Source organism: Asterias rubens, chromosome 8 (genome assembly GCF_902459465.1).
Source record: "Asterias rubens chromosome 8, eAstRub1.3, whole genome shotgun sequence".
Lineage (NCBI taxonomy): Eukaryota > Metazoa > Echinodermata > Asteroidea > Forcipulatida > Asteriidae > Asterias > Asterias rubens.
This window is the reverse complement of record NC_047069.1, coordinates 11,367,896-11,394,780: the sequence shown is the minus strand read 5'-3', so window position 1 is coordinate 11,394,780 and position 26,885 is coordinate 11,367,896. Positions and strand designations below refer to the sequence as shown.

At 37.4% G+C, this 26,885-nt stretch overlaps 1 protein-coding gene across 9 annotated transcripts in view; it reads left to right on the top strand.

Moving 5' to 3' along the window:
• Nucleotides 1-26,885, top strand: part of LOC117293531 (LIM and calponin homology domains-containing protein 1-like) — an 80,233-nt gene that overhangs the window by 6,575 nt on the left and 46,773 nt on the right. For all 9 annotated transcript variants that reach the window (XM_033775887.1, XM_033775888.1, XM_033775882.1 and 6 more), the window contains exons 2-3: nt 3,709-3,779; nt 10,492-10,561. In XM_033775887.1, the coding sequence (XP_033631778.1) occupies nt 3,709-3,779; nt 10,492-10,561 (141 nt within the window). The remainder of the gene's footprint in view (nt 1-3,708; nt 3,780-10,491; nt 10,562-26,885) is intronic.

Genomic DNA, 26,885 nt, shown 5'->3' with positions numbered 1-26,885 from the left:
ACAATGTACTGTATTTTAAAACTACTCTAGAGTGACAAGTTTATCTGCCTTCTTTTGAAATGGCAGTTTTGTTGGTCTGTCTGGAGACTAGACTTGTGGACAAGTCAGTAAATCGGCCCCACGTGCTGAGATAGTGCTCTCGCGAGATCACTGCTCTCGCGCGAACTGATGGCTCCCCGATTTCGACTCGTCATTAATGAGACCGAGTTGGAGACCCAATTTGTTTCAGATGTTTCAATGTCTTGAAAACTTGGTCTGGGTCTAGGAGCAAAGGCCTTGTGTTGTGACCTTTTGAGAGCCTTATTTCAAAATTTTCTAGATATTATTAGAAGTGGAAAATGATTATAGAGTCTTAAAACAACTTAGCTACTCTCTTGTATGACCTGAAGAAATTCTGGATGACCCTGTATTGAAATTTGTTGTTTAACTTTCTCATATAATAATATGCTTGTGATTTTGTTCACAGAACTCGGGAAAGTACTAAGTATACAATGCTCACACATGGTTAAAACTGAAATTAATATTCTTTATCCCCAATGCAAATTTCCATCTATTTTCTCATACCAGTTACTGTGTGTTTGAACATGAAGCAAACTCCGGTAATAAAGACCCATATCAACCTGAAATTTATTCTGACACTATTGTACCCACTTGAAAGGAAGTAAATGAAACCATGAAACCCATGACATGTACATAAGCTTGGACTTATCCCCCTTGAGCTTTGAGAAGAAGTAAATCTCTCAAGCAAACCCCATCACAAAAGACACATTCCTTGGAAGATTGAAATGGCATGCAGTTGGATATTGTGGATTTAAAGATGATTATGCAGTTACTGAAAATTATTTCGAAACACTGTTTATGATTCTTCTAAGGTTACAGTTAATATAAGGGTAGGGTATGCAGAGCTATTGTTGCTGGCATACCAATCTGTTATTTATAAATCAAGGTCAGAAAATAGAATGTTTCAGTGCTGTTAATCATTTTTCTTTTAGAAATTGACCATTTCAGACATTTCAGAACAATCTCCTCCTGTCATTCTATTAGAGTTGCTGTGGTTCAGTCCCTGCAAATGGGGATGGCACCCCAAACTTTTTGGATAGCAGAACTGCACCCCAAAAGTTTTGGAGGCATGCAAAAACATGATCTGACTTGCAGGCCTGGTTTGTTGACAGTTTTACTTTAGAGAGCAGGCTAGGATCTTGCAAGAAGACATTCCATAACTCAACATTTTATTTTACATATGGGGAAATTTTTTAGCAAGTTAACATCCTTATTTACGAGTTTGTCTCTATAGTTCCTCCGATTTGTTGGTTTACATCAAAACTTTAAAAAAGATGAAATATTTCCTGGTGGTGATCCTCACCTTTAAGACAACTATTAAAAGACTGCTTGCTTCTTCAAATGTGTGACCTCATAGACTATGAATGGCCTTTGTAAGTATTTGTTTACTGGAGATACTTAATTCTGATTACAGAGCCAAGGATATTCCTAAAAAAGAGAATTTAATCAAGATAAGGAAAGGGAGAAAGTTTCAGTTTTAGATGGCAGAGGAAAGCCCTGCCATAGAAAGCACAAAAACTAGCTAAGCACTGAATAGTTTTGCTTATTAAACAGTTACCAGCCAAAATTACATTACTAAATATTTACAATGTTTTGACTGGTGCCCCACTAACTTTTTGCTTAGCAAAGAGTTTTGTTTAGCAGAATTTTCTGCTAAACACCTCTTTATGAAATTGGGCGCTGGTCCTGCTGGCTAGTCACGGAAACAGTTTTAAGGCAAAGCCTTGCTGCAGAGAGGATTTGGGCGTATGGCTAATTTCACACTAAACTAATAAATCCAAACGGACAGCTGGAGGAAAACAGAATAGAGATAACTTGGATTAAGGAGAAAATCCTTTGATGCAATGCGTTCAAGCTGATTGATGCTAAGCTGATTTGGATTAAGAGGAGCTCATAGCTTACAGATAAAGGCTTTCATGTATTTGGCAGTTCTTCACTAGACAATTTCAGGGTCTGCAATTTGCACATGTACACCCATTTCATTTCTAACCTCAAACCCTTTTCTGTAAAACTTTTCTCCCACCAACCCCCACAGTTGTTTTTGCAGTCAGGTTGACTTGAAGGTTTGGAGTGCTCAAATTAAAATTATTTGTAAAAGTGTTTGAATATAGGAAAAGTAGCCAGATTGAAGGGCCGATCCAATAGCGTACTGCAGTCTAAATGAAAGCCTGTGGTAATTTTCGAAATGGGCAACAACAACAATATTCATAAATCAGTGAAAATGTATTAAGTGCCTAAAGTAAACCAATGGTTTGCTCAAAGGTGCTGAGGCACAGAAGAAATAATTAACGGAATCAATGTGTGGTGAAGAGGTTTTCAACTAGTGGTTTAATTCGAGGCCTGGTTCTTGATAATTTTACCGAGACGAAGTCGAGGTAATTTATCAAGAACCGGGCCTCGGCGTGTTTAAACCACTAGTTGAAAACCGATTCAACACACTTTGATTCCCATTTATAAATACCTTTTCGGCCAAAAAACATCAACACTGTTGGTCAAAAAGTAAAATAAATGCAAAAATTATAATTGTTCAATTATTTCTTTCAACACAACATCCCTCTAGCTATGAAATGGTAAGGCCCTCGGCCCGATCGGGTAAACAACTCCTTTTAAGAGAATGGTGTGCGCGTCGCGCGTATTGCGTGATGTGGCACAACTGTCCTGGCTGTTGCTCTCGACCAATAGGAATGAAGAAACTGTCTTTTAAGCACAGGTGCTTGTCACGCCCATCATACAACACTTTTTACTGGTCATAAACAAAGGTTTATACACACCCACGTGACACGCTCTCCACCAATAGCGAAACTGTCTGAGGTATTTATGAATGAGTCGTTTATGTTAGGCCTCCTAAAAGTGGGCTTTCAGAAGTGTCTTAAATGTGTGGAATGATGCTGTGTCTTTGATGTGATTTGGAAGTTCATTACAGAGATTGGGTCGACAGTACTGAGAAGGCTCTATTATATCAGCAAAATTGATATGACTTGTTCTAGGCACCTAACTATAAAAAGCATTTCTCCAACTTCCTTGATTGTTGCTGAACACTAACTTACATAGCTCATATCTTACTGGGAGACATATATACAAAGGACATATAAATGGATTCTCCTTTGATTATCTTTATATAGATTTTATGACATGCATCACACAAAACTAGCATCATGTGCTTCGGTAGGGCATGGAGGAGCTAATTTGCTTCCTCCATGAGTAGGGAGAGATTTAGCATTCACTTTCCTTATAATCTTGAGTTCATTGATCCATAGATCAAAGACTAGGCAGCTGAAAGGAGTTAGGATTCTGGACTAAGCCCATAGGCTTAAGGTTTTTCTCTTAATCTTCTCGGGCATGGGGAGAATGCATGGGAAAAAGCCATCGCCCCTGCCAGACTGAAAACAAATATTGGGCCATGTGACAGTTCAGACAAGATGTTTGAGCCTTACATTAAATAACACAAATATTTGACTGTTATTCTGACAGCTGAATTGTAGTAAAATTACAATGAGTTGAAAATTTGTACCCTACAAAAAACTAAACATTTTAAATCAGAATGCAACCACATTTTACCCACTAATCTCAAAATAATTCAAATTGATAGCAAAAAGTTAGTGTTTTTTTCAAATGTAAGGTAATGATAATTCTTCCTTTGTATTGCAGAGAGTTACCGGGCGGAAGTTTCATTGTGAAGATTTCCGTAAATCAATGACGGACGGAATTCTCCTGTGCATGTAAGTCTCCTTTAATTTCAATCCTTTTTAAACCGAAATGTTCTCCGTCATTGAAAACTGATTAAAGCTTCATGCAAAAACTTCAGTGTAAGGGATTAAACGGGATTTGCAACGATAAAAAACATCATTGTTTAATTTGAGTCTGAAAGATTTAGTTACTGATGCCTTTTTTGCTATTAAAATTATTTCCCTCTAAAGTAAAATCGTTTTGAGAAAACTCTATTGTAAACATATAAAAAAGGGATTTTGGTTACTAATAACTAAAACTGTGTTTATAAGCTGAAAATTGTGCATGGTTTTTCACTATTTTCTCCTGACTCACTCAACCGATTAAGCTCAAATTTTTACAGGTTTGTTGATTCATGAGATGGTTGGCCACACAAAACACAAGGACTTTCTATGACTATTTTGTCAGCTCTAGCAATTCTGTATAATACCTATAAGTCTGATATTTCTATATACCTTTATGGATGAACAGAACATATGACCCCCAAAAAAGTGATAAATGATACACGACATAGACAGGTCAAGTGCGTTTTATACAACACAACAGTCGTCAACAAATTCAGTACCAGTCACAACAGCTATTATGGCATGCCTTACAAAAGTGACATATCAAGCTTGCTGGTCGCTATGGCAATGGTGACACTGATCCCAACCTACACAGTGTGTCTGGGGCCCTGAGTGACTGGATGGGTCACCCTGTAACCTTCTATATTACAGTCTGTAAAGCCTCCTGTAACTGATTGAATTCATGTGTCAGGTACTGTAATCAGGTTGCAGTTTTTCAAAGGAGTTCTTATAGCTGTAAGGGTAAAAGGTTTTAGGTAAAAGTTGTTCTCTCGGATATTCTAATAGTTAAAGCCATTAGACACTGTCGGTAAACAGTATTGTCCAAGGCCCACACTTTGTGTATCACAACTTATATATAAAATAACAAACCTGTGAAAATTTAGGCTAAATTGGTCATCGGAGTCGGGAGAAAATAACGGAAAAACCCACCCTTGTTTGCGCACGTTTCGCCGTGTCATGACACGTGTTTAAAACAAATTCGTAATTCTCGATATCGAGAATTGATATTGTTTTAATGTTTTCTCCAAAAGTAAAGCATTTCATGGAATAATATTTCAAGAGAAGTCTTTCACCATTACCTTCTGTATGTAAACCCTGTAAGTTAATTAGTAAATCTGTGAACTTGTACAATGGCTTTAAGTGCAAGAGGAGAGCCCAGCTAACCAAAAAACGTTGCGAGAACGTTGTTACAATGTTACTTTTTTGTTGTGGCAACGTTGATGTGTAATGTTGTGGCAACGAATTTGTGTGGACTCTCCTTGATGTTGTGACAACGTTGTCTCTAACGTTGTGAGCCAACGTCCATACCACATCCAAAATTAACTTTCTGACAACGTCACAATATGTTGTTAACTAACGTTCCTACAACGTCTCAATGTTGTAAGTTAACGTTCCAGCAACGTCTTAAAAAAACGTTGCGAGAACGTTGTTGCATCTGTACATTTTCTGTTGTTGCAACGTTGATGTGTAATGTTGTGGTAACGAATTTGTGTGGACTCTTCTTGATGTTGTGACAACGTTGTCTCTAACGTTGTAAGCCAACGTCCATACCACATCCAAAATTAACCTTCTGACAACCTCCCAATTATGTTGTTAACTTACGTTGCTACAACGTCTCAATGTTATAAACAAACGTTCCAGCATCGTCCCAATATGTGCAAAATTAACGTTCCTGCAACCTCCCAAAATGTTCGAAATGTTCAATGCAGTCTTTACTGCAGTAAAACTACACTGTTACTGTAGTTTCAGCATTATTTTACCTCAAAATAACCCGTTGCTACCACATAATTACTATAGTTTTATTGCAGTTTCAATGCAGTCTTTACAAATTTGTGCAGTTGACGGTTGTACGATTATAATTAGTACAAAATATAATGAGAGAGAAAGCAGTGTTAATAAATACATGCAGCACCTTTTTTTGCAATACCACAGGACAGGATTAATCTCTTTTTGAAATAATTATCTTGAGCAAGACGTAGCCCTAACACCGCGCCATGCTTCATTGCCAGCCTTCTGTTGATGGTGATGTTGATTGAGTTGTCTTTATCAGAGAAGCACAAGATCTGTAAAAGAAAAAAATTGGAAAATATGTGTCAGAAATAATGAAACATTTGTAGAAAATTTCAATGGTTTAAGTTTGCACAGCTCTCCAGTCCGTAAAGTCAAGATGAGGCAAAAAGGTTTTGAATACCCATTATTACTCTCCTCTCCTCTAAGTACTTCATACTGTCATGATTAATATGAACATGACAATTAATGTTGAATTTTTTGTTATATATAATTTGGGTTTAAATGTCGGACCCAAGGCAAGTCAAACCCATTGTCGTTTTCTTTTTCTACCCAAGAAAACAAGTAAAGCAGGGCCAACAAAAATAACTAAGGATAAAATTTATAAACACAAACAAAATTGAAACATACCATAGAGTTTTTTTTTAAACAAAATTAAATAAAAGTTAGTTAACCTCACTGCAGTGCTTTCTGAATTATAATGTACGGGGTAGACCCAGACAGAGTATCAAGTATGTATGAATCTTTAACCATGGAGGTTAACCTTTCCCTCATCATAGATTTCCATTCCAAGTCCAACCAAACCAAAGCAAGTAAAGTAGACTATTTACAAAAAAATTATATCTATACAACCATTAATTAGGCTAGAAAAAAACAGTTCCAACAGTTCTCCTGACTTCCTTGCCAAGTTCCCCAGCGGAAGTTTCAGTAAAAAATAAGCTATTTATTTACAATTTACAAGGAAGTGGATTGAAGAAGAACAATCTAAAAGAAAATCTTTAAGTTTCAAACACGTACGTACGTTACTTACCAAACAAAAATGATCACCCACATCATCACGGCAACGGTACCTGACGGACGTCGACTCTCTCTTGCTCGTAATTTTCACTGTAAAATTCACATCTAATCAGCCCCACACGGTCAGCCTTTATTCACTGGAAATACCTCCAAAATGTACAATAATCATACGCCAAAACATACAACAATGAACATCATCATCACAGAAATTAGAATCCGTTGGTCCGCCGGCCGTTAGAAACGGTTTGAAACTGGCTCTGAGTGATAGATAGACGGAGCTCCACATGTTGTGCATAACATAGCTGTTCAGTTTACATGCGCGAAGTCTGGGTGCCGACCGTTTTACACACAACTATCATATAGCGCCCTCTATTGATGGAAAAATGTCCAGTCATTATTTTTTCGAAGCTACCAAAGAATTGGGAACTAGCTCAGGGGGGGGGGGGCGGGGGAGGGGTTGTGGATGGGAAGTATTAAATGTGGGATTCTACTTTTGAAAAGTTTTAATTTTTTTAAATGTTCACAATAGAAACTCAGTTCCATAAAAAATATAGACAACCTGAAACAGACCCATAATAGAAAGCTTATTATTTTTTTAGAATTCTATAAAATGGAGAAGTTGGGATTCTACTTTTGAACAGTTTTGTTGTTTGTTTATGGATATATTTATAAAAGAAACTAAGTCTAAGTTCTATAGAATATTAGACAACCTGCAATGGGACTCTTTTGAAAATAAAAGTTTTTATACTAGAATTTAGATCCATAGAAAACTAGAATTCTACAGGCGGCGAAGGAAACTGATTTCTATAGACAATAACCTTAAAAATTCTATAGAAAAGTGGGGACGCCAATTTTTAAATAAACTTTTCTACATGACTATAATATGTACTGACAGCATCCATCTTCTGAAAACATTCTAAGTGCGACAATGATACTTTCGTATTACCATAGCTTATAGTTTCATGCACAAAAAACAATTGTTTTACTACAAGGATACTGCAGAATTGCTGCTGTTATCATTGCAGTAAAGTTAAAGTGAATCTACAGTAAACCATGGTTAGAAATACTACAGTATTACTTCTATAATACTGCAGATTCACTATAGTTTGACTAGGGTTTTGATGCAGTTTTTACTGCAGTAAATTTAAAGTATTATCAAACAAACTACTATTGTTTACTACAAGGATACTGCGGTATTACTGCAATTTCTATTGCAGTAAAGTTAAAGTGAATCTACAGTAAAATAAGAGTAGAAATGCTTTAGTATTACTTCTAAAACACTGCAGATTCACTATAGTTTGACTTGGGGTTTGATGCAGTTTTTACTGCAGTAAATTTAAAGTATTATCAAACAAACTACCATTGTTTTACTACAAGGATACTGCAGTATTACTGCAGTTTTTATTGCAGTAAAGTTAAAGTGAATCTAAAGTAAACTAAGAGTAGAGACACTATAGTATTACTTCTAAAATACTGCAGATTCACTATAGTTTGACTTGGGTTTGGATGCAGTTTTTACTGCAGTAAATTTGTAGTATTATCAAAAAAATTACCATTGTTTTACTACAAGGATACTGCAGTATTACTGTAGTTTTTATTGCAGTAAAATTAAAGTGAATTTACAGTAAACTAAGAGTAGAAATACTACAGTATTACTTCTTAAATACTGCAGATTCACTATAGTTTGACTTGGGTTTGAATGCAGTTTTTACTGCAGTAAATTTGTTGAATTTTAGCATCTTGTCACTGTGCTCTCAAAACCCAGTGAGTATGTATAGCTTTTTGCTTGTAAAATGTTAATGCAACATGGGATTTGCACAAAATTTAGTTTGAGATGTCCCATCAGCTACCTTAACTTAGGGTTAAAAGCATTTTTCAATCCAAAAAACAGAACAAAATTACCCGCCAAAATGCTGAATTTTAGCATCTTGTCACTGTGCTCTCAAAACTCAGTAAGTATGTATAACTTTTGGCTTGACGAAACATCAACCTCAGGCAACGTTTCTATTAGAAAAACGGGGAACAAAATATTGTATCATTGTTGCAACGTGTATAAGTTACAATCTAACATGAAATTGAAACTGCAACTTCAGGCAATGTTGCGACAAAACCGTGACAGCAACGTTCCAAAACAACGTCCAACTGATACGTTGTTGCAACGTTGTATATACGTCAGTATGTAACATGATGAAAGTGCAACCTTTAGGCAACCTTGAGGCAAAACCTTCTCGCAATGTTGCGATACAACGTCACCATTAAACGTTGTTGCAACATTTTATATAGGTTACCCAGTAACGTGACGACAATGCAACCTTCACGCAACGTTTCTAAAACAACGTCTGGGTGATGTTATTGGAACAGAAAATTGTAGCATTGTTGCAACGTTGCAATGTTGCGACAAATCGTGGAAGCAACGTTCGTAAACAATGTCCAATATTGATACATTGTTGCAATGTTGTATTTACGTAAGCGCAACCTTCAGGCAATGTTTCTATGAGAAACGTGCGGCGATGTTTAGGGAACAGACAAAACGCGACAAAACGTGGAAGCAACGTTCCAAAGCAATGTCCGAATAAAACGATGTTGCAACGTTGTATATACGTCAGCATGTAACATGACGAAAGCGCAACCTTCTAGCAACATTGCGGCCAAACCTTCTGGCAATGTTTCGACACAACGTCACCATTCAACGTTGTCACAACATTGTATGAACGTTTCTAGTAACATGACGAAACCACAACCTTCAGGCAACGTTTCTAAGAAACGTCCAGGCGATGTTTAGGGAACAGACAATTGTGACATTGCTGCAACGTTTGGTATAAGTGAGAATGTAACATGACGAAACTGCAACCTTCATGCAACGTTAAACATGGAAGCAACGTTCCAAGCAATGTCCGAATAAAACGCTGTTGCAACATTGTATATACGTCAGCATGTAACATGACAAAAGCGCAACCTTCTAGCAACATTGCGGCCAAACCTTCTGGCAATGTTTTGACACAACGTCACCAAATAACGTTGTCACAACAATGTATGAACGTTTCTAGTAACATGATGAATCCACAACCTTCAGGCAACGTTTCTAAGAAACGTGCGGGCGATGTTTAGGGAACAGACAATATTGTAACATTGTTGCAACGTTTGGTATAGATGAGAATGTAACATGACGAAACTGCAACCTTCATGCAACGTTGCGACAAAACGTGGAAGCAACGTTCCAAAGCAATGTCCGAATAAAATGCTGTTGCAACGTTGTAAATACGTCAGCAAGTAACATGACGAAAGCGCAACCTTCTAGCAACATTGCGGCCAAACCTTCTGGCAATGTTTCGACACAACGTCACCATTTAACGTTTTCACAACAATGTATGAACAATCTAGTAACATGACGAAACCACAACCTTCAGGCAACGTTTCGAAGAAACGTGCGGGAGATGTTTAGGGAACAGACAATTGTAACGTTGTTGCAACTATTGGTATAAGTTATAATGTAACATGACGAAACTGCAACCTTCATGCAACGTTGCGACAAAACGTGGAAGCAATGTTCCAAAGCAATGTACAACTAAAACGTTGTTGCAACGTTGTATATACGTCAGCATGTAACATGACGAAAGCGCAACCTTCCAGTAACATTGCGGCAGAACTTTCTAGCAATGTTGCGATACAACGTCACCATTTAACGTTGTTGCAACATTGTGTGAACGTTACTAGGTAACATGACGAAACCGCAACCTGCAGGCAACGTTGCAGTAAGGTCGTGTGTTAGCTGGGAGGAGGTAACAATGCATGGTCAGCCAATTCTGTTCCTCTATTTCCTTTATATCTTTTACAGGTTGATGCAAAAGATAAAACCCGGATTGATACCCAAAATCAACAAATCACGCTCAATCTACGCTGGAGTGGTAAGAACAAATTTACAATTATTTTTAGTGGCTATCTATCCCTTCTAGTGTTCCATAAAAAGTTACTCTAGTGCCGTTTCCAGGCTTAGACATTCATTACTATTACAAATCAAAACAAATTAATACAAATCGAGCACTTTTACAGCTGAACAAATTTTTGGGATTTGCACTCTTTCCTTTAACTTTCAAAAGTTTTATAAAAATCCAACAATTATTAATACTTTCTCGATTGAGTTGCTGAGTAAATAATTTAAACATGCAGTCCAGGGCCATGTGGCTCTTTTGTAAACATGTAATGAGGGGGTCATAATGGTCTGCGCCTCAATTCCTTTGGTATTTATAAACAGAATAAGACATTCTGTGCAGTAAATGATAGTATACACCTCCTCCCCTCCTCAAATTATTAACCAGCATCAGTGCAGTCTAAACCCATTATCGGGGAGCAAAAAAAACTAGTAAGCCTTACAACTGAACCAGTGCCCATCCAATTTCTTCAAATTCCTCTCTTTCATTTGTCCCCCCCCCCTTATTAAACCGTCTCTAACTCCCCAATAGAGTCAGTCCCCCCCCCCCCCCCCCCTCTATCATTAACCTCTAAATACTTTTACCCGGAGTCTGCGTCTTTCTTCGTCTGTTTCATCATCTTATTCATTGATCCTCTTCATTATTCTGCTTTGCTGACTTCTTGACCATTTTGATTGTGTTCTTATGGTTTGTTAGTTTAAAAAGAGAGCCCTTTTATGCTCAATAGATTAAACAGCCCCTACAGTCAACTGGTATAGAAAGCCTAACTCTGTAGGGGGAATAAATTCGGTGAATTAGAGAAATAAAATAGAGTAAGAGAACTTCCAGACAAACTGAAGCCTTTCACCTTGGCGGAATTTGTTTTTTAGGGTGGGGGATGGCTGTAATCTGCAAGGGTAATTCTTAATGGTACAGGAAAAGACATCTTTGTTGAGAGCCCATCTTAGATTTAAGAAGACCATACAATTCATACACCTCTTAAGTGTCTGCTGAGGACCCTTACCCCCTACCTCCTTGCCCCCCAAAAAAAAACTAATGGTTTGATACATCATTTAGCCCTACCCCCATTATGTTTTTGCCCCTTCATGTCCCACTCTATAAAAACTATATCTATCGACCTGCATAAACACAAAATAAAAATAAAAAGATAAATAAAACGGCACTGCCAAGGGGTACCAGTGAGCCAGCCCATGGTGACTTTTATTTCTCTGTTGAAAAAAGTATATTATATGGGTGGTTTGTCCGCAAAACATACCCGACCTTGGTCAATTTATTAATGCATACCATTTTGGTCAATGTATTAATGCATAACATTTTTGTTGGTTTCAATTGGTAATGAAATGGACTGTAAACGCAATCATAAAACCAAAATGCTAGAGTTTATTGTAGTCTATAATAACAATGAAACAACTCTGTGGGTGGCAAGCAGGAATTTTAATACACTTTTAGGCCTTAAAAATAAACTTGTTTAAATTTTATTAAATTAAAACGTGATTTGTATTAAATTGAATGTTCTTCATTAAAACTTGTTTTTTTTCCTCTCTTTTTTTTTTTTGGGGGGGGGCTTGAGTTAAAATTGCGTACTTGTTTTTTATGTATCACTGTTAATGCAAAATGCTTTTAAAAAAATGGTGGTTAATATTCTTGAAGCATGAAGTCACTGGAATGTTGTTGGACCAATACTTTATTTAATAATTCTGTATGCACAAGTGAAACAGCAAACAAATCATTGTGTGTTGCTGTTGCATCAACAACTTGAAATAGCGCCCTCTTTTGATTAGTGAATCGGCGGTCGATGAAAACCATTGAGCTATAAAAATACCAACATTTCCCGTTCAAAAGGTACAGGTAAAGGGCATGATTAAAAAGGGAAAAACAAAAAGAAATCAGATGAAATTTATATTTCCTTTTTTATAAATCGTTTATAGTTTTGTTTAGATTCCTCTTGGAACTTTTGGAAGATTATTCTAAAAAAAAATTAATAATTGTTTTTATTGATTTTTTAGAGGGGTGGAATTAAGGTGGGGGAAGTTGGTACTTCTAGAAACTAGCCCTTCTAGCCAATGGTTCCCCCTCGGTTGTTTGATTTACTTGATAAAAAACTCCCAAATTTAAACCTCACAACAAAAATCCCCTTCCCTGACTTTAAGGGTTCAGCACAATACCTAGCAGGGGCGTTTTTCTGCCGAAAGAATTCGGTGCATTTATACCATGGTGTTTGTGTCTTGGGAACAAGGACTCGTGATTGTCGGCAGTTAAGTCTGGAAAAATAGAATAAAAATTGTAGTTTTTTCACACAATGATTTGCAAGATTGTCAGTGTGCAAATATGTAAGAGTAATACTTCGTCAACTTGTGTACATAACGATAATCAAATTAGCAGAAAATACAGAAGCAGATTGGATGGCCGACTGACAAAAATGCACGGTATGTGCAGATTGTGGCAGGTGTGTGGATCGTTTCATTAATGAAAAGGGGGAGTCCAAATTACGTAGGTCAAACTGTTTAATTCAAAATATCAAAATAAATTATTATTTATAAGTTGTTCGTGTTGATTTTATGCGTTACCTAATATACCCTTTAGAATGAGAGTATTTTAAAGATATTTTTTAGACTTCACTTATGGTTTGTTGAAAATATTGCGATCCTTAGAACCCCTGTTTACTTTTAATTTGGTACGGCCTGATGATAACGTTCATATAGGGGGGTTCCATAAATAGTGTGCACTTTGCATGTATAGTGTGTGTACGTACGTCGCTGGCCGGCTATGTATGTAACGTTGTGAAACATCATTGCACTGAACTGTGCAGTGTGCTTTGCATGGACGCTTGAGCGAAGTTGATAAACTGACAACAAAATTCGGAATTTATAGTAACAGTTTTAGGTATGTATTTACACTTTTCCTGTGCTTGAAGTAGTTTGTATTATTGTGGTTTGTATTATTGTGGTGAATTTAGTGTAGAAGGTTTTGTCCTGAAATGTTGTAGTTTCCAGTGGTGGGCATGTTTGACGCCTCCTTTTTGACAGTTGAAATTCTCAGTGGTGGTTCCACGCGGCAGCTACCGTTGTAATACTCCTTTGAACGGCCCGTGTATACAGGAGCCGGCCGGCCTGGCATGACTACCGGCCCGCGCTCTAGGGGCGGCCTGGCACAAGGAAGGTGTGGTGAAACATGCTGGGCCTGAGCGCTTGCAGCTGGCTGGGCGTAAACTTTTCATTTTAAGCGGAGACCCTATATTATATATACAGTGTTTAGGAGGTATACAAACATTCTGGAATCTGTGGAACACAGAAGTTTAATTATATTATGTGATATAAATGGTTTATCTCGGCCAGATCTTTGTTTGATTAAAACTGTCAGTTACAATGGTTACACTTACAGGCAGGCATACTAAAAAAAACAATTTACACTTTTTACAGGCAACCATTTCCAGGACATCTCCGATAAAATAAAATAAAGTCAATTTACAGGCAACCATTTCCAGGATATCTCTGATAAAACAAAATAAAGTCAATTTACAGGCAACCATTTCCAAGACTCAGATAGAAACATTTTTTTCCCCTCAGTTCTCTCCATATTTTCCTGGGAATGTCAAGTTTGCAGTACAGAAGACAAAGGTTGCCTGGAAAAATGGTTGTCTAATATGTTTTGGTACCATCCATCGTTGTACTGAACAGCAAAACTTTGGTATGAATAATTGAATGATCGAAAAACGATCACCAACTTGTGCTCTCCTAGACCCAGTAACTGGGGCGCTGTACTCCTTTTTTTTATAGAAATTTTGACATTCTCTGTCGTGCTAGTACAACAGAGAATGTCAAAATTTTGAAAAAAGGAGTACAGCGCCCCAGTTACTGGGTCTCGTGCTCTCCAGTCAACTGGCATGACTGAGACTGAGATGAGAGCACATGTTGAGGATAATTCTACCTCCATAATGATAGGTAGTTTTTTTTTATTCAAGCCATTTACAAAGGTTGTTTGTCTTGCACTGTAGTGTACTCTGTAAAATTATTATGGTATATTTTGAAGGATTTAACATAAATTTTGCTGACATGAAAAAATACTTCAAAGTTTACTACAAAATAAGTTACTTTCCTGAAAGTAGCCTACATATCCAGTGAGTACTTATTCCATGTGGTTTTTTTTTCATTTCAAAGAAAAACGCAACATTGTATCATTTTGAGTTCATGAATTAGATGAAAAAGTTACAATATTTGTTTTAAAAAACTTGAACCCAGATGCTTCATTTCAAAGAAAAATGCAAATGTCGCATTGCAACATTGTATCATTCTTTTAAACACTGAGTTTTGATGCAACAACATGGTCTGTCTGATGGCAGCTAAAAATCTTCACCATTTTGCTCTTGTATTCCTTGGCATTGTATTGATTGATGTTGACATGAAATAAATGTATCTGAAATGAAAATGAAAATGATTTAGGTCTGTGCACCAATATTTCAGATCTGTGCACCAATATTTCAATTCCAACCATACAAATCCACATTTTCTCAAAAATACAGCATTTATCAGTGATGTAATTTTCCTTCAAATGTTTTTTCAAGTAATTCTACTCTGGATGGAAGATGTAGCCCCTACAGTACGTACAATCAATCCATGCTTCATATACACATCATCATACATGTATCCACACAATTTGTGCCTGAATTAGTTTATCAAAATTTCTGATTTGTCTGGGTCCTCAGGCATGTGAAAGTGAGTTCCAAGGACAGTTTTATTTGGCCACAAGAATATTGTTATCCAATTATAACTTGGTAAAATTTAATTTACAGATTGAGTCTGTGGCTCAAACATTTTCTACATTTCTCAATGAGTAATGTAGAAAATGTTTGAGCCAGGATGTTGGTATTCCTCAGTGTTCATCAAACCATGGTGGAAGGAAATTATACAGATTGATTTAGCAGACCGTCAAAGATTTTCTAGACTTTTCAGATGTTGGCGTACAGTGTGAACAATTTTCGCTATGGACCAGCCTGTGAACACTGTTGGTGAGGTCTTAAACTCATCTTCAATCTATCCATATATTAAATACGATTTGGGTTTAAAACACTCGGATTGTCGATCAAATGATCAAACTTTCCATTATGCGATCAATCCATCGCCAGACTGTTTGTAAGCTTAAAGTTTGGACAACATACAGTAAGTGTGTGTTGTCTGAGATCCGGGTACTGCGCTTCTATTTTTACTTTTAGCATTCAGTGCTGTTTCAAGCCCCTCTGTGTACTAGACCTTCAGTTCAGCACATGCTATATGGAACACAAGATGGCTGCTCCAATGGGTCTACAGTACAGGTGCTTGGAAATATCACTTGCTACTGTACACAGGGCTTATATAAAAAGGGAGATTTCATGCTCAAAGTGCATGTTTTTAGTTTGTCCATTCTAATACTAATAGGCCCTGCAAATGAAAACACTCAATTTCAATAGTTACTTTGTAGAGCTAACAATCCTCACAAATAGCCGGTGTTTATTTAGTGTATGGATGGATGAATGCAAATATTCCAGAAATGCTTGCAAATGGTGTATGATAACAAGTAACAAAGTCCTTACACACGATTGCATCCCTATCGGATAACTTGATCTTGTATACTAGAAGCACTCTTGTAGTACAAAGGGCAATGTACATTGCTGGTCCAAGGATTTAATGTGAACGATTTCTTGAATATTGGAAGATCCCCAAATTTTCATTTCCAGTGTGTTCATGCTCAATTAGCTGTTGGCGCGCAGTGTTATAACTAGCGTTAAGGAACCCAATACCCATACAAAAGAGCAACAATTGTTACTGACTAGAAAATAAATATTTATTAGATTTAATTGACCTTCTTTTGAAGTTACATTGCAGCAAGTTTTGCCAGCCATGGTTGGCAAAATATGGGCAGCCTTCATTTGTATGGGCAGCCTTCATTTGAATGGGCAGCCTTCATTTGAATAGCTGTGAATCACACAATAATAAGCATTTCATGGAACAACAGTTCAGACTTTGGTGACCAGTTTAAATACAAAACCATTAGTAGACTGGCCAGACAAAAAGAAAAAGGAAATAAAGCAAAAGTAATTATGCAGGCCTTAATGTTCTGATAATGCCTTGGATCCCCTTGAAACAGTCCAAGAGAAATTAACAATGTCCTCAACTAGCAATGGAGAAAACTCCTTTGTGCCCTTGCCCTAATCAAGAAGGCAAGCATCAGACCTGTTTCTGCTTGCAGAAAAGGTAGGCCACATATCAAGCACCAAGTAATATTGTGTTTGCGTACAGTAGCCTATTTGAAAACAGTCTACTGTATTATCAATTATCATGATTAATTATACTCTAGCTGTGTAGAAGACTAGTGGATATTATCTTCAGGGTTGGGTTTGTTTCATTTCCTTTGATTCCAAGGCCCATTACAGTACTCACAATTAAGAAAACCTCTTTGCAGTTCCTGAATAGTTGACGATTATGCTATCAAATTATGCTGCGATTAGACAACAGCAAACAGCGTACTCTACAGTTTGATTGACCTGTAATTGAATTTGTATGCTGACTCTTCTACTCGTTGAAGAGAGCCCCCCCCCCCCATGTCATAAACAAAATGCTCGGAAAGTCTGAATTGTTGCTATTTACTCTGTCAAAGATCTTTGGATAAAGATAAAGACATTATTTGACGTAAAGTGTTTTTTTTTGCATTGGTAGCAATTTGTACGTATCGGCCTGATACAATAGTTTGTGCGTGGGGAGAACCCCGCATGGTGTTTCATACTGTCGATCGTCAACCCATACCCACAGGTCATGTTTTGTACTACATGTACATGTAGTTCAGCAGTACGCAGGAATGACAAAAGAAAACCTGTGTGGAGTGTCCAAAATTTCCAACTGTACATTTATGATGCTGCGGCGCAGTCCTGTATTGATACCCAAGGACGAGGTTCCAGTAAATTACTATTATGAATGGAATGCATTATTAATACTGACGTGGCATTTCCTATTGTTCTCTTATTATTTGTATGGAATAATTCTTTTCAAGGGCTTTCTCTTGTGTGTGACAACAGTGTTTAGTAGGCCTATAGTGTAGTTTTTGTACTATGCATTTTTTTATTGCACTTGTTAATATCACATGTAGACCCTACTAAGGGGATGTACACAGTGTCTGTAGTACAAGGACTATACATTTAGTATTTTCTGATTACCTGATTCCTTTCCCTGACTGACTCAGGTGACCTTCACATAAATTTTCCTGATTGTAGATGACCAGGTCATGCAAAATAATTGTCCATGTACATGTAGGCTGGATAGGTCATGTGGGACTGAAGTGTCTGAATTAGCGGCTACACATAGATAGCTACGGCTACGGCTCTATTGCTAAATTCTTAGAATGTCCTGTATTTCAACACATGCTGACACTGTGATCCAGCCGTTGGCATAGCTGTAGGCATCTATGGCATTTCGGACACAGCAACGCTGTGTAAGTCTCTCTTGCCTGGCTATTATTTAAATGGTAAATGGGAAAACCCAATAAAATTTATTATCCCTGAATGCAAAATCAACATAGTGTATGTGTAGGCAATGTCTAAACCTTTCTGCTTCTAGAGTACATTAAACCATCTAGACCGTGATTGTACTTAATTCGGCAAGGGCATGGCAAGGGTGATCAAAGGAGGATCATGTCTTACATGTGTATGAATGTGTACATGTAGGCCTATTAGTATTAGAACTAGAATATGGTTGTTCGTTCCCCTTAATGTGTCAAGTTTAAACACCTTTCTGCTACTACTTGGGCCTGACACTTCACGGAGGCAACGGAGGCGATTGCCTCCGTTGCCCCTTGCCATTGCCTTGGTGCCCATGAAATGCTCCAGTAGAAATTTACAATTTCCTCATAGGGTGCCCTTTGCCAAAAAGAAAATGCCTTGGTGCCCTTGCCCTTTCAAAAACGGAGCATACAGGCTACGATTAAAGCCAGTGCACACCATATTGGTAATTACTTAAAATAATTTTTAGCATAAAACCTTACTTGGTAACGAGTAATGGGGAGCTATTGATAGTTTAAAACATTGTGAGAAACGGCTCCCTCTGAAGTAACGTAGTTTTCGAGAAAGAAGTTAATTTTCCACGAATTTGATTTAGAGACCTCAGAATTAGATTTTGAGGTCTCGAAATCAAGCATCTGAAAGCACACAACTTCGTGTGACAAGGGTGTTTTTTCTTTCATTATTATCTCGCAACTTCAACGACCAATTGAGCTCAAATTTTCACAGGTTTGTTATTTTATGCATTGTTGAGATACACACCAAGTCAGAATACTGGTCTTTGACAATTATCAATAGTGCCCAGTGTCTTTTTTAATAAATGCACATGTGTGCACATGTAGGGTAAATTAAACCATCTAGTGTGAAATTAAATCCGCCTGAACTCAGCTGGAAAGGCACTCTGTAGACTGCCAATATTGACCCAATGTTGAATCTAGGCCGAAGTGAAGCTTGATTCCACTATCCTGAGTATAGTGACAGCAAATTGCTAGCATCCCATGAAATAGCAAGTCCATTGCACACTGGAGGATGTGATACTTTTCACCCTCCGTAAGAACTATAGTGACATCAAAAATAAAATTCCAGGGTGCTGCAAAATGAAAGGTTAATCCTCTGTGTGTGTCTGATTATCATTAAAGGCCCACTGTACATGTTTAGTAATTGTCAAAGACCAGTGTTCTCACTTGGTGTATCCCATCATAAGCATAGAATAACAGGCCTGTGAAAATTTGGGCTCAATTTGTCATCGAAGTTGCTAGAAAATGATGAAAGAAAAAACACCCTTGTGTGCTTTCAGATAGGAATAAAAGACTTCTACTGTAGGTAGAAGTCTTTTAATATTTTAGTGAGAAATTAGCTCTTTCTCAAAAACTATGTTACTTCAGAGGGAGTCGTTAAGACATTTCCCACAATCTTTATGCTATCAACAGTTCCCCAATGCTTGTTACTAAGTCAGTTTTTAAGTTAATATTTGTTTTGAGTAATTACCAAATATGTCCCTTCCCTTTAACAGACACACATTCAAATAGGCTATCAAACAGCCCATATCAAACCCTGATCTTTCTATAACGTACTGATTCAAGTTATGCGTCAAGTTTGCTCTAGATAAATTTATTATCGCACACGTACTAGTGGACGAAACGATACAGCGTGTCAGCATCTAATAGGCCTACATGTACGTATTCCATTGAGTTAGACTACCTCCATAGTATATCCAACACTGCTGCCCTTGGCCCCGTTGGATTTGATCGCAGTATCGCAGTAAGCACAGATCGTCCATATATCACTCGTGCGCATGTTATAATTACATAATGAACTTACAGTGTATAATGGGCACAAATAAGAATGATAGCTGCCTATATTTGAAGTTGGTTAGGGGAGGTGCAGAAGATACATGTACATTTATATTTGGTTAAAAATATATTCACACGGAATACGTAGAATAAATCATCGACAAGTTGCTACTTGTACTGTACTCGCACAAGTCTGCAGTGTAAGGGCAAGGCCGAGTTTTTCTTTTTAAAGGGCACCTCCAACTAAGAAATTTTAATTTGTACAGTTGGAATGCTTCAAAGGGCATCAAGGCAATTAATTAGTTCCATTGCTATCGGGAATAGTGAATCAGGCTTGTGTGCACATTTTGGCAATTTGGCCCGCCATTACACATGTACATTCGCAAAATTAAATCTGGGTGTCTATCTGCAGGTAAAAGGCAATAGGCCTTTATCATGCCGTTTCCATTTTGGTCATGTTCCTTTTATCAAATAACAATAATGAATGCTAATAATCAGGGTTGCAAATAGGAACCAGACTATTTTGTTCTTCAAGCCTTGGTTTGGTTACATTGATATCAATGGGGAAAATTCAAGATGGCTGCATGATGATCATAAAGGTCTATTGCCTCTACTGCGACTGTCATTGCCTTGGTGCTATTAGTATTATTTCCTCATTGAGGTTCTCTAACACCTTGGTGCCCATGGCTGCCCGTTCAAAGTGGGAGCATTAGGCCTGGATCTGGAGACCAGATCAACCTGTCACACACACAGGTGCAACAGATTACATTTTAAGTCAATAGAGGGGTCCTTTCTCCTTTGTGATTAGTCTGGCCTGACATCACCACGTAACAACTTCACTGATTTCTCTAATGTGTTTGAGGTGTTAATAGCATTAAGGCCAATCTTCTTGAGTTATTTTGTCAGGAAATCAGTTGGGAACTCCTTCCCTCTGAGCATCTCTGAGGGATGTGGTCAACCATCTATCATGTGGTTCTCATTATTTTCAAAAATTTACTAAATAAACAGACACAGTCTGACCACAAATTACTTAACCCTTGTGACCTTGTGGCACATTGAGTCTGTAGTTACAAGATACATGCTGTACTCAACTCTGTATTCCTACAACAGTAACATGTCACTGGTCAACAATACCACACAACCACAGACCAGAGGGTCTGTTTACATGTTTACTGTACATTTGAATAGTTACCAGTTGAGTACATTGTTGCCAGGGTTCCTCCCATAAACAACTAACATACAATGTATTGTGCCAATACGTTTGTTTTGTTTTTCGGCCAATTTCGGACAAAAAATGTAGGCTATAAATTAATACATTTTTGTTCTAAAAAATAAAAAAATAAAAATACATCTAGACGAAGTAGAAAACATGCAGAAGACCTTGTTTCAGTTCAGCGTGCTTCTGGCGCACTTCCAATATTTGGGGACAGACTTCCCCCCAGTTAGTGAAATAACCCCAAAACAATACAAATACGTATAAAGTGCCCTTACCATGCATGCATGCATTTGCACTAAGACGCTGAACAATACAAACAATTGCAATTGGTCAAAAGCTAAACAGGTACAATTGAAATAATTTAGCAAATTATTTTAAACTGACTGTTGAATCAATCCCAAGTGGTGCAATGGGGACAGGCAATGGGGAAATTGTCTGGGTTGGCCCATGATTGTCCCATGGTTGGCCTTATCCATCTGTATTGATTGGAAATAGATTGATTTATGATCCAATGCCATACTTTGACATCATAAAAGAAACAACTTCTGCACCTGTCTATTTCTATGGAGTACCAACAGCAGTTAAACAACAGCTAGGCCTACATGTAGAGAGAGAAAGTGTTGTTAACCATTTAGTATAGATCATGGCAAGATGAACATGCCCACAAGAATAGCGGTAGTACAAATGTGGTATGACAGACGGATTGGCCATTGGGCCTGGTGACCATTCTCCTGTGCATTTTAAAACGGGTTTTGATTTTGATAGGGATGTGGTATAAATCTTAAATAATGAACCTTGCCATTTTACAGTATATAAAAATTTCTTATTTATAAACAACAATGGTTGGTAAAATGGGGGAACATTGCTCCTGTTTGCAATAGGAGCTATTGGTGGCATGACGCATGCATGCATCTGCCTAGTGCACAGTAACTCTATGACGTTTGCTTGCATGCGTAATTGTAGTAATAAGTACACATTTTTATGGGAAGGGCTAATTCACTTCAATTCAATTCAATTCAATTCAATTCAATTCAATTCAATTCAATTCAATTCATAAAACTTATATCATCCTTTGTAGGCAATTACAACAGTAGACCAGCTCCATATAAAAATATTAAGAGAAATATACAATATACAATATACAATAATTAATATAATTAATAAATATAAAGATTACTTGACAAAATGACAAAGCAGATTATGTACAAATGGTTGAAACCACAGCAATTATACTTGTAAGTGATTACATATTTAAAAGAGAAAAAAAGTTTTAAAAAGTACACATTTTTATGGGAAAGGCTAATTGCATATCGGCACAGTACAAAGCAGGCACTCTACATTAATTGCAAAACTGCCAAATTGGTTATAGACCCATCATGACTGCATTGGAATTTATTACGATTTGTTGTACGTAGGCCCTACTTGTAGACTTTTAAAGCATAAATTGAAATGAATTCCTAGATTATTAGTCGTACAAAAGTGCAGTTTGCTCTCTAGCCTCGACATCCTGCATACAATACCATGTGTTACACTAGCCCTGGATTTATGTTAATCGAGCAGAAACAACTGGTCTTTGATTCAATCAAAAGAGTTTGACCCACATATTTATACAACTGCAATATATTTAAAATACATTACCACTGCAAAACTTGCACTACAGACTGAGTTGAAACATGCCCTTGATTTGATAAGGAGGCCAAACATTGTACTGTAAATGAGTCGCACAGTCCAGTTATTTACATTTGCTTCCCCCCCCCCAAAAAAAAGAAAACCAAGGACCTCGATCCTCCCTATCTTCAAACACAGTACACATTAATTTGTAAAGCCTGATGAATTGCAGAGTACATGGTGGGATAACACAGTGTCTTTAGACATTACATTTGGGGTGCATGCATGTTTACAGGTAGGCCTACATGGTACATGTACCTTTTAATATTTGTGTAGGCTAAGTTGTCTGATTGTGCAAAAGACACGTTTCAGATATTTAATTATACAGTACTGAATTTGAACTTACTCACAAAATTTGGCCAAGGGGCAAAATTTCATAGTGTACCTTTTTTTTACACAGGAATTGTGCATTGTACCATAGAGGAAGGACAATTCTTCCTCCATGATTGTACCAAAAGAACATAAATTATTCATGAAAATACAATGAACTCAAGGAGGTAGATATTGCGTGTGCTTACATGTTTTTTTACACTGTACATGTAGGTATGTTTGTATTTTATGTGTGAATAGTAATAAATAGTTTTTTTATATTAATAAATAAATTTTTATGTTGCGCATTTTACAATTACTGCGTCAATGCGCTTTACATACAGTTTGGAAATTACTGCATACTGTTTGTGTTTGTTGTATGTGTAACACTTTAACAGTGTTACACCATGGAGGAAGACAATTTTCTATTTTCTTCCACCATGGTTACACTTACAGATGAAACAGGCATGGTGAATCATTCACGGCATCTAAGTGTTGTCAAACGGAGTTGTTTGGCACGTACACCCCTACACCATGCAGGCTTATGGCTGTCATTTCACAGTTGGCCTCTTCAACAGCTGATTTGTAATGTGATAATTTACGTCACCTGAATGGCTCCTGCAAAGAGTCCTGAACTCGACTACAAATCAAAAATAATAATCCCAAACTGGTGGGAGGAGCCAAGAAGAGGTCCTTGAAGGGGGTCAGGGAACTTGAGGGTTTTCTGGCCTTACAATTTATCTTTGAAAGGGCAACGCCAGTTTTTGAAAAGGTTTTTTGTTTATTTTGTATACATAACACAAGCACCAATAAAAAGATGAAGTAAGAATGAATCATTCAGTTGAAGATGTGGGAAGGAACCCAACTATTTTTTTGTGGAAAAAAAGTATTTGGTCAACTGCTTACACATGAACCAGTAATTTCATTAATTGAAAAGATATCCAGCCTGAGCCTTCTCTAAAGGGTCAGGTGGTATCCAATGAGTTTCTTTTGTAAAAATACTTGTCACCTGATTGTGGTTTAATTTACAAGGTTTACCTTTGCATCTGCTAGAACTAACAAGTACCCAAGGTGAAATCTACAGGAATAGTGACGGTTGTGTTAAGTACTAGAGGTGCTTGTAGGTTGTACTCAAGTTGTAAACTTGTATTGTCAAGGGAGTTTTGTTGAAGGCTAAATTACAGCCCACAGTTGGAAATGATGTGAAAATTATATGCAAATTGATAATTATTGGATGGATAGTTTTTGTCACAGAGAAATGGTTTTACATGAGTCCTTGTATACAACATTCTGTATGTCTTTGGGCTGTCAAATCTTGTTGACATTGTCCAGTCTTGAGTCAATGTCCAGAGCTAAACAATGTAGCTATACATGTACATTAAAGCCATTGGACACTTTCGGTACAGAAAAAAAATTAAAAGTTCACAGATTTACAAATAACTTACAGGGTTTACAGAAGGTAATGGTGAAAGACTTCTCTTGAAATATTATTCCATGAAATGCTTTACTTTTTGAAAAAAACATTAAAACAACATCAATTCTCGATATCGAGAATTACGGATTTGTTTTAAACACATGACACGGCGAAACATGTGGAAACAAGGGTGGGTTTTGCCGTTATTTTCTCCCGACTTCGATGACCGGTTGAGCCTAAGTTTTCACAGGTTTGTTATTTTTATATATAGTAGTTGTGATACACGAAGTGTGGGCCTTGGACATTACTGTTTACCGAAAGTGTCCAGTGGCACAACTGTAGCTCCATGCTTAAAACGTGGCTTGAATCATACACAGAGTATTGGGAGGGGTGGGGGGTGGCGAGGTTGATCAGGTACAATTTTAAAAGGTGGCTGTAAAATGTTGATGTTTAAATAACTGCATACATTTTGAATTAAAAATATTGAAGTAAGACTTGGGGGATGGGCATCAAAAGTAGTGCTCTCTGTAGGCTACCACCTGTAAATTGTTGTCAACACTTGTACAGTCCCTTTGTAAACATCAAACATATTTTTGTGTAGGTCAACTGCACAATAATTGTGCATAAATGTGTGCCAATTGTACATAAAAATGTGTACGTGTAGGCATGTGTAGTGTACACATACTTGGTCATGAGAGAAGTCAACCATGCAAGAAATCAGGTATTGATTTGTTTACTTCATGTATGTCAGGGAGCATTTTCGTCCAGCAATAGTGCATAGCAAAACAGTTAGCCTGAACTTATTTTTGCACCCTGAATGCAATATTGAGTAGTCATTTTTGAGTAACAACTGATACATATTTTGTAGTATTTTGCTCTGCTATACAAGGGAAATCACTGTAGATACTTGGAATAAAATCCAACAGGACCCAATCTAACAGTGTTATGTTGTAGGGCCTACACACAAATAAAGCTTGAACAAAATGGCTTACATCTGAAAGGCAAACCTCAATGTACTGTATGACCTTTCACCTAGTGCAGCGTTGATGGCATCTTTGGGTGCGTTCGTTTAGCTTCCCTGGGTCGACCCCGGTGGGTGCCGTTTTTTTTCTTTTTCAGGACGTACGTGGGTAATTATCTGCACACGTTCGTCCTGGAAAAAAAACCCGCCACACACCAGGGTCGACCCGGGGAAGCTAATCGAACGCACCCATAGATAAAATTTAAAGCCCCCCCATGTCACAATGAATTTCCCAGGAAGTCCCCAGGAAAAATTTGTTGACCTTTTCACACCTAAAGTGCTAACTCTTGCAAACTCCTGGGATATAGCCATTTCCTGGGAAGATAAGATGCTGAGTGCTTATTCTTCCCATAAAAATTGCATTGAGTATGAAACAGAACATTGGGTGGCAGGTGGGTTAAAACTCCTTACGAATTTCAGGGTATAAATTGTGCTTGCTCTGTACATTCACTGTATACGATTGTATACGTTCACTGTACAAAACATACAAATCTGCAGTACTATCACAAGTCTTGAATTCTGTTCTTGAAGGGGCACAGCAATTTTCCTCTGGTAAAGGGCACTTCTACATTATGTAAGGGCAATTTAAATTGTAGGATTTGAAACTTTGCATGGTGGAAATTGTGTTGGAACTTTGTAAAGGGCATCACAGCAATTGTTGTGTGTGCCATGGGTTATTTTGAGGCCTGCTGTCTCTGGTATTAAGGGGCACTAATATGGGGAAAACTTTAATTTGTTTTGGAACGTGGCAATTTTTGCTGTTGGTGCGGTGCCCTTGGTTATTTTGAGGTCTGCTGTCTCTGGTAAGGGGCATTTCGCTGAGCAAATTTTTAATTTGTGTTGGAACTTTGCAAAGGGCACCCTCAGCATCCATGGGTTATTTCATTTCGAGGCCTGATGTCGTGGCTGTGCAAGAGGAGGGAGAGTTTTCAAGGATCAATGCTTTACTACACACAATACATTATGTATGGAGACATTGCACTGTTTTGTTAGCCTGTAATCTCGTAGTAAAGTAGGTCAGAAAGAATTTGCAAGGTCCATGTCCCCAGGACTGTCACACAAAACATTCTCAAGGGTGTGTTGTGTGTGATTAGTTTGTGATTAGTGGAGTCCCTTCTCAATGGTTGCCTGGGACAAAACATCTTTGCAAACGTTTGTTGATTTCTTAATGTATCATGAACCGAATAATTTGTTGAACTCTTAATGTACCATGAACCGAATAGTTTGGTATTCTATGCATGTCTGGAAGACTTTATTCTTTGATTGACGTAGTGTTTGTCGCCATTCAGAAAATAATTGACCAAAATAGTTTAGGACTTGCCGTTTAAAAGAATCAATGGGCAATTGATTCTGCGTG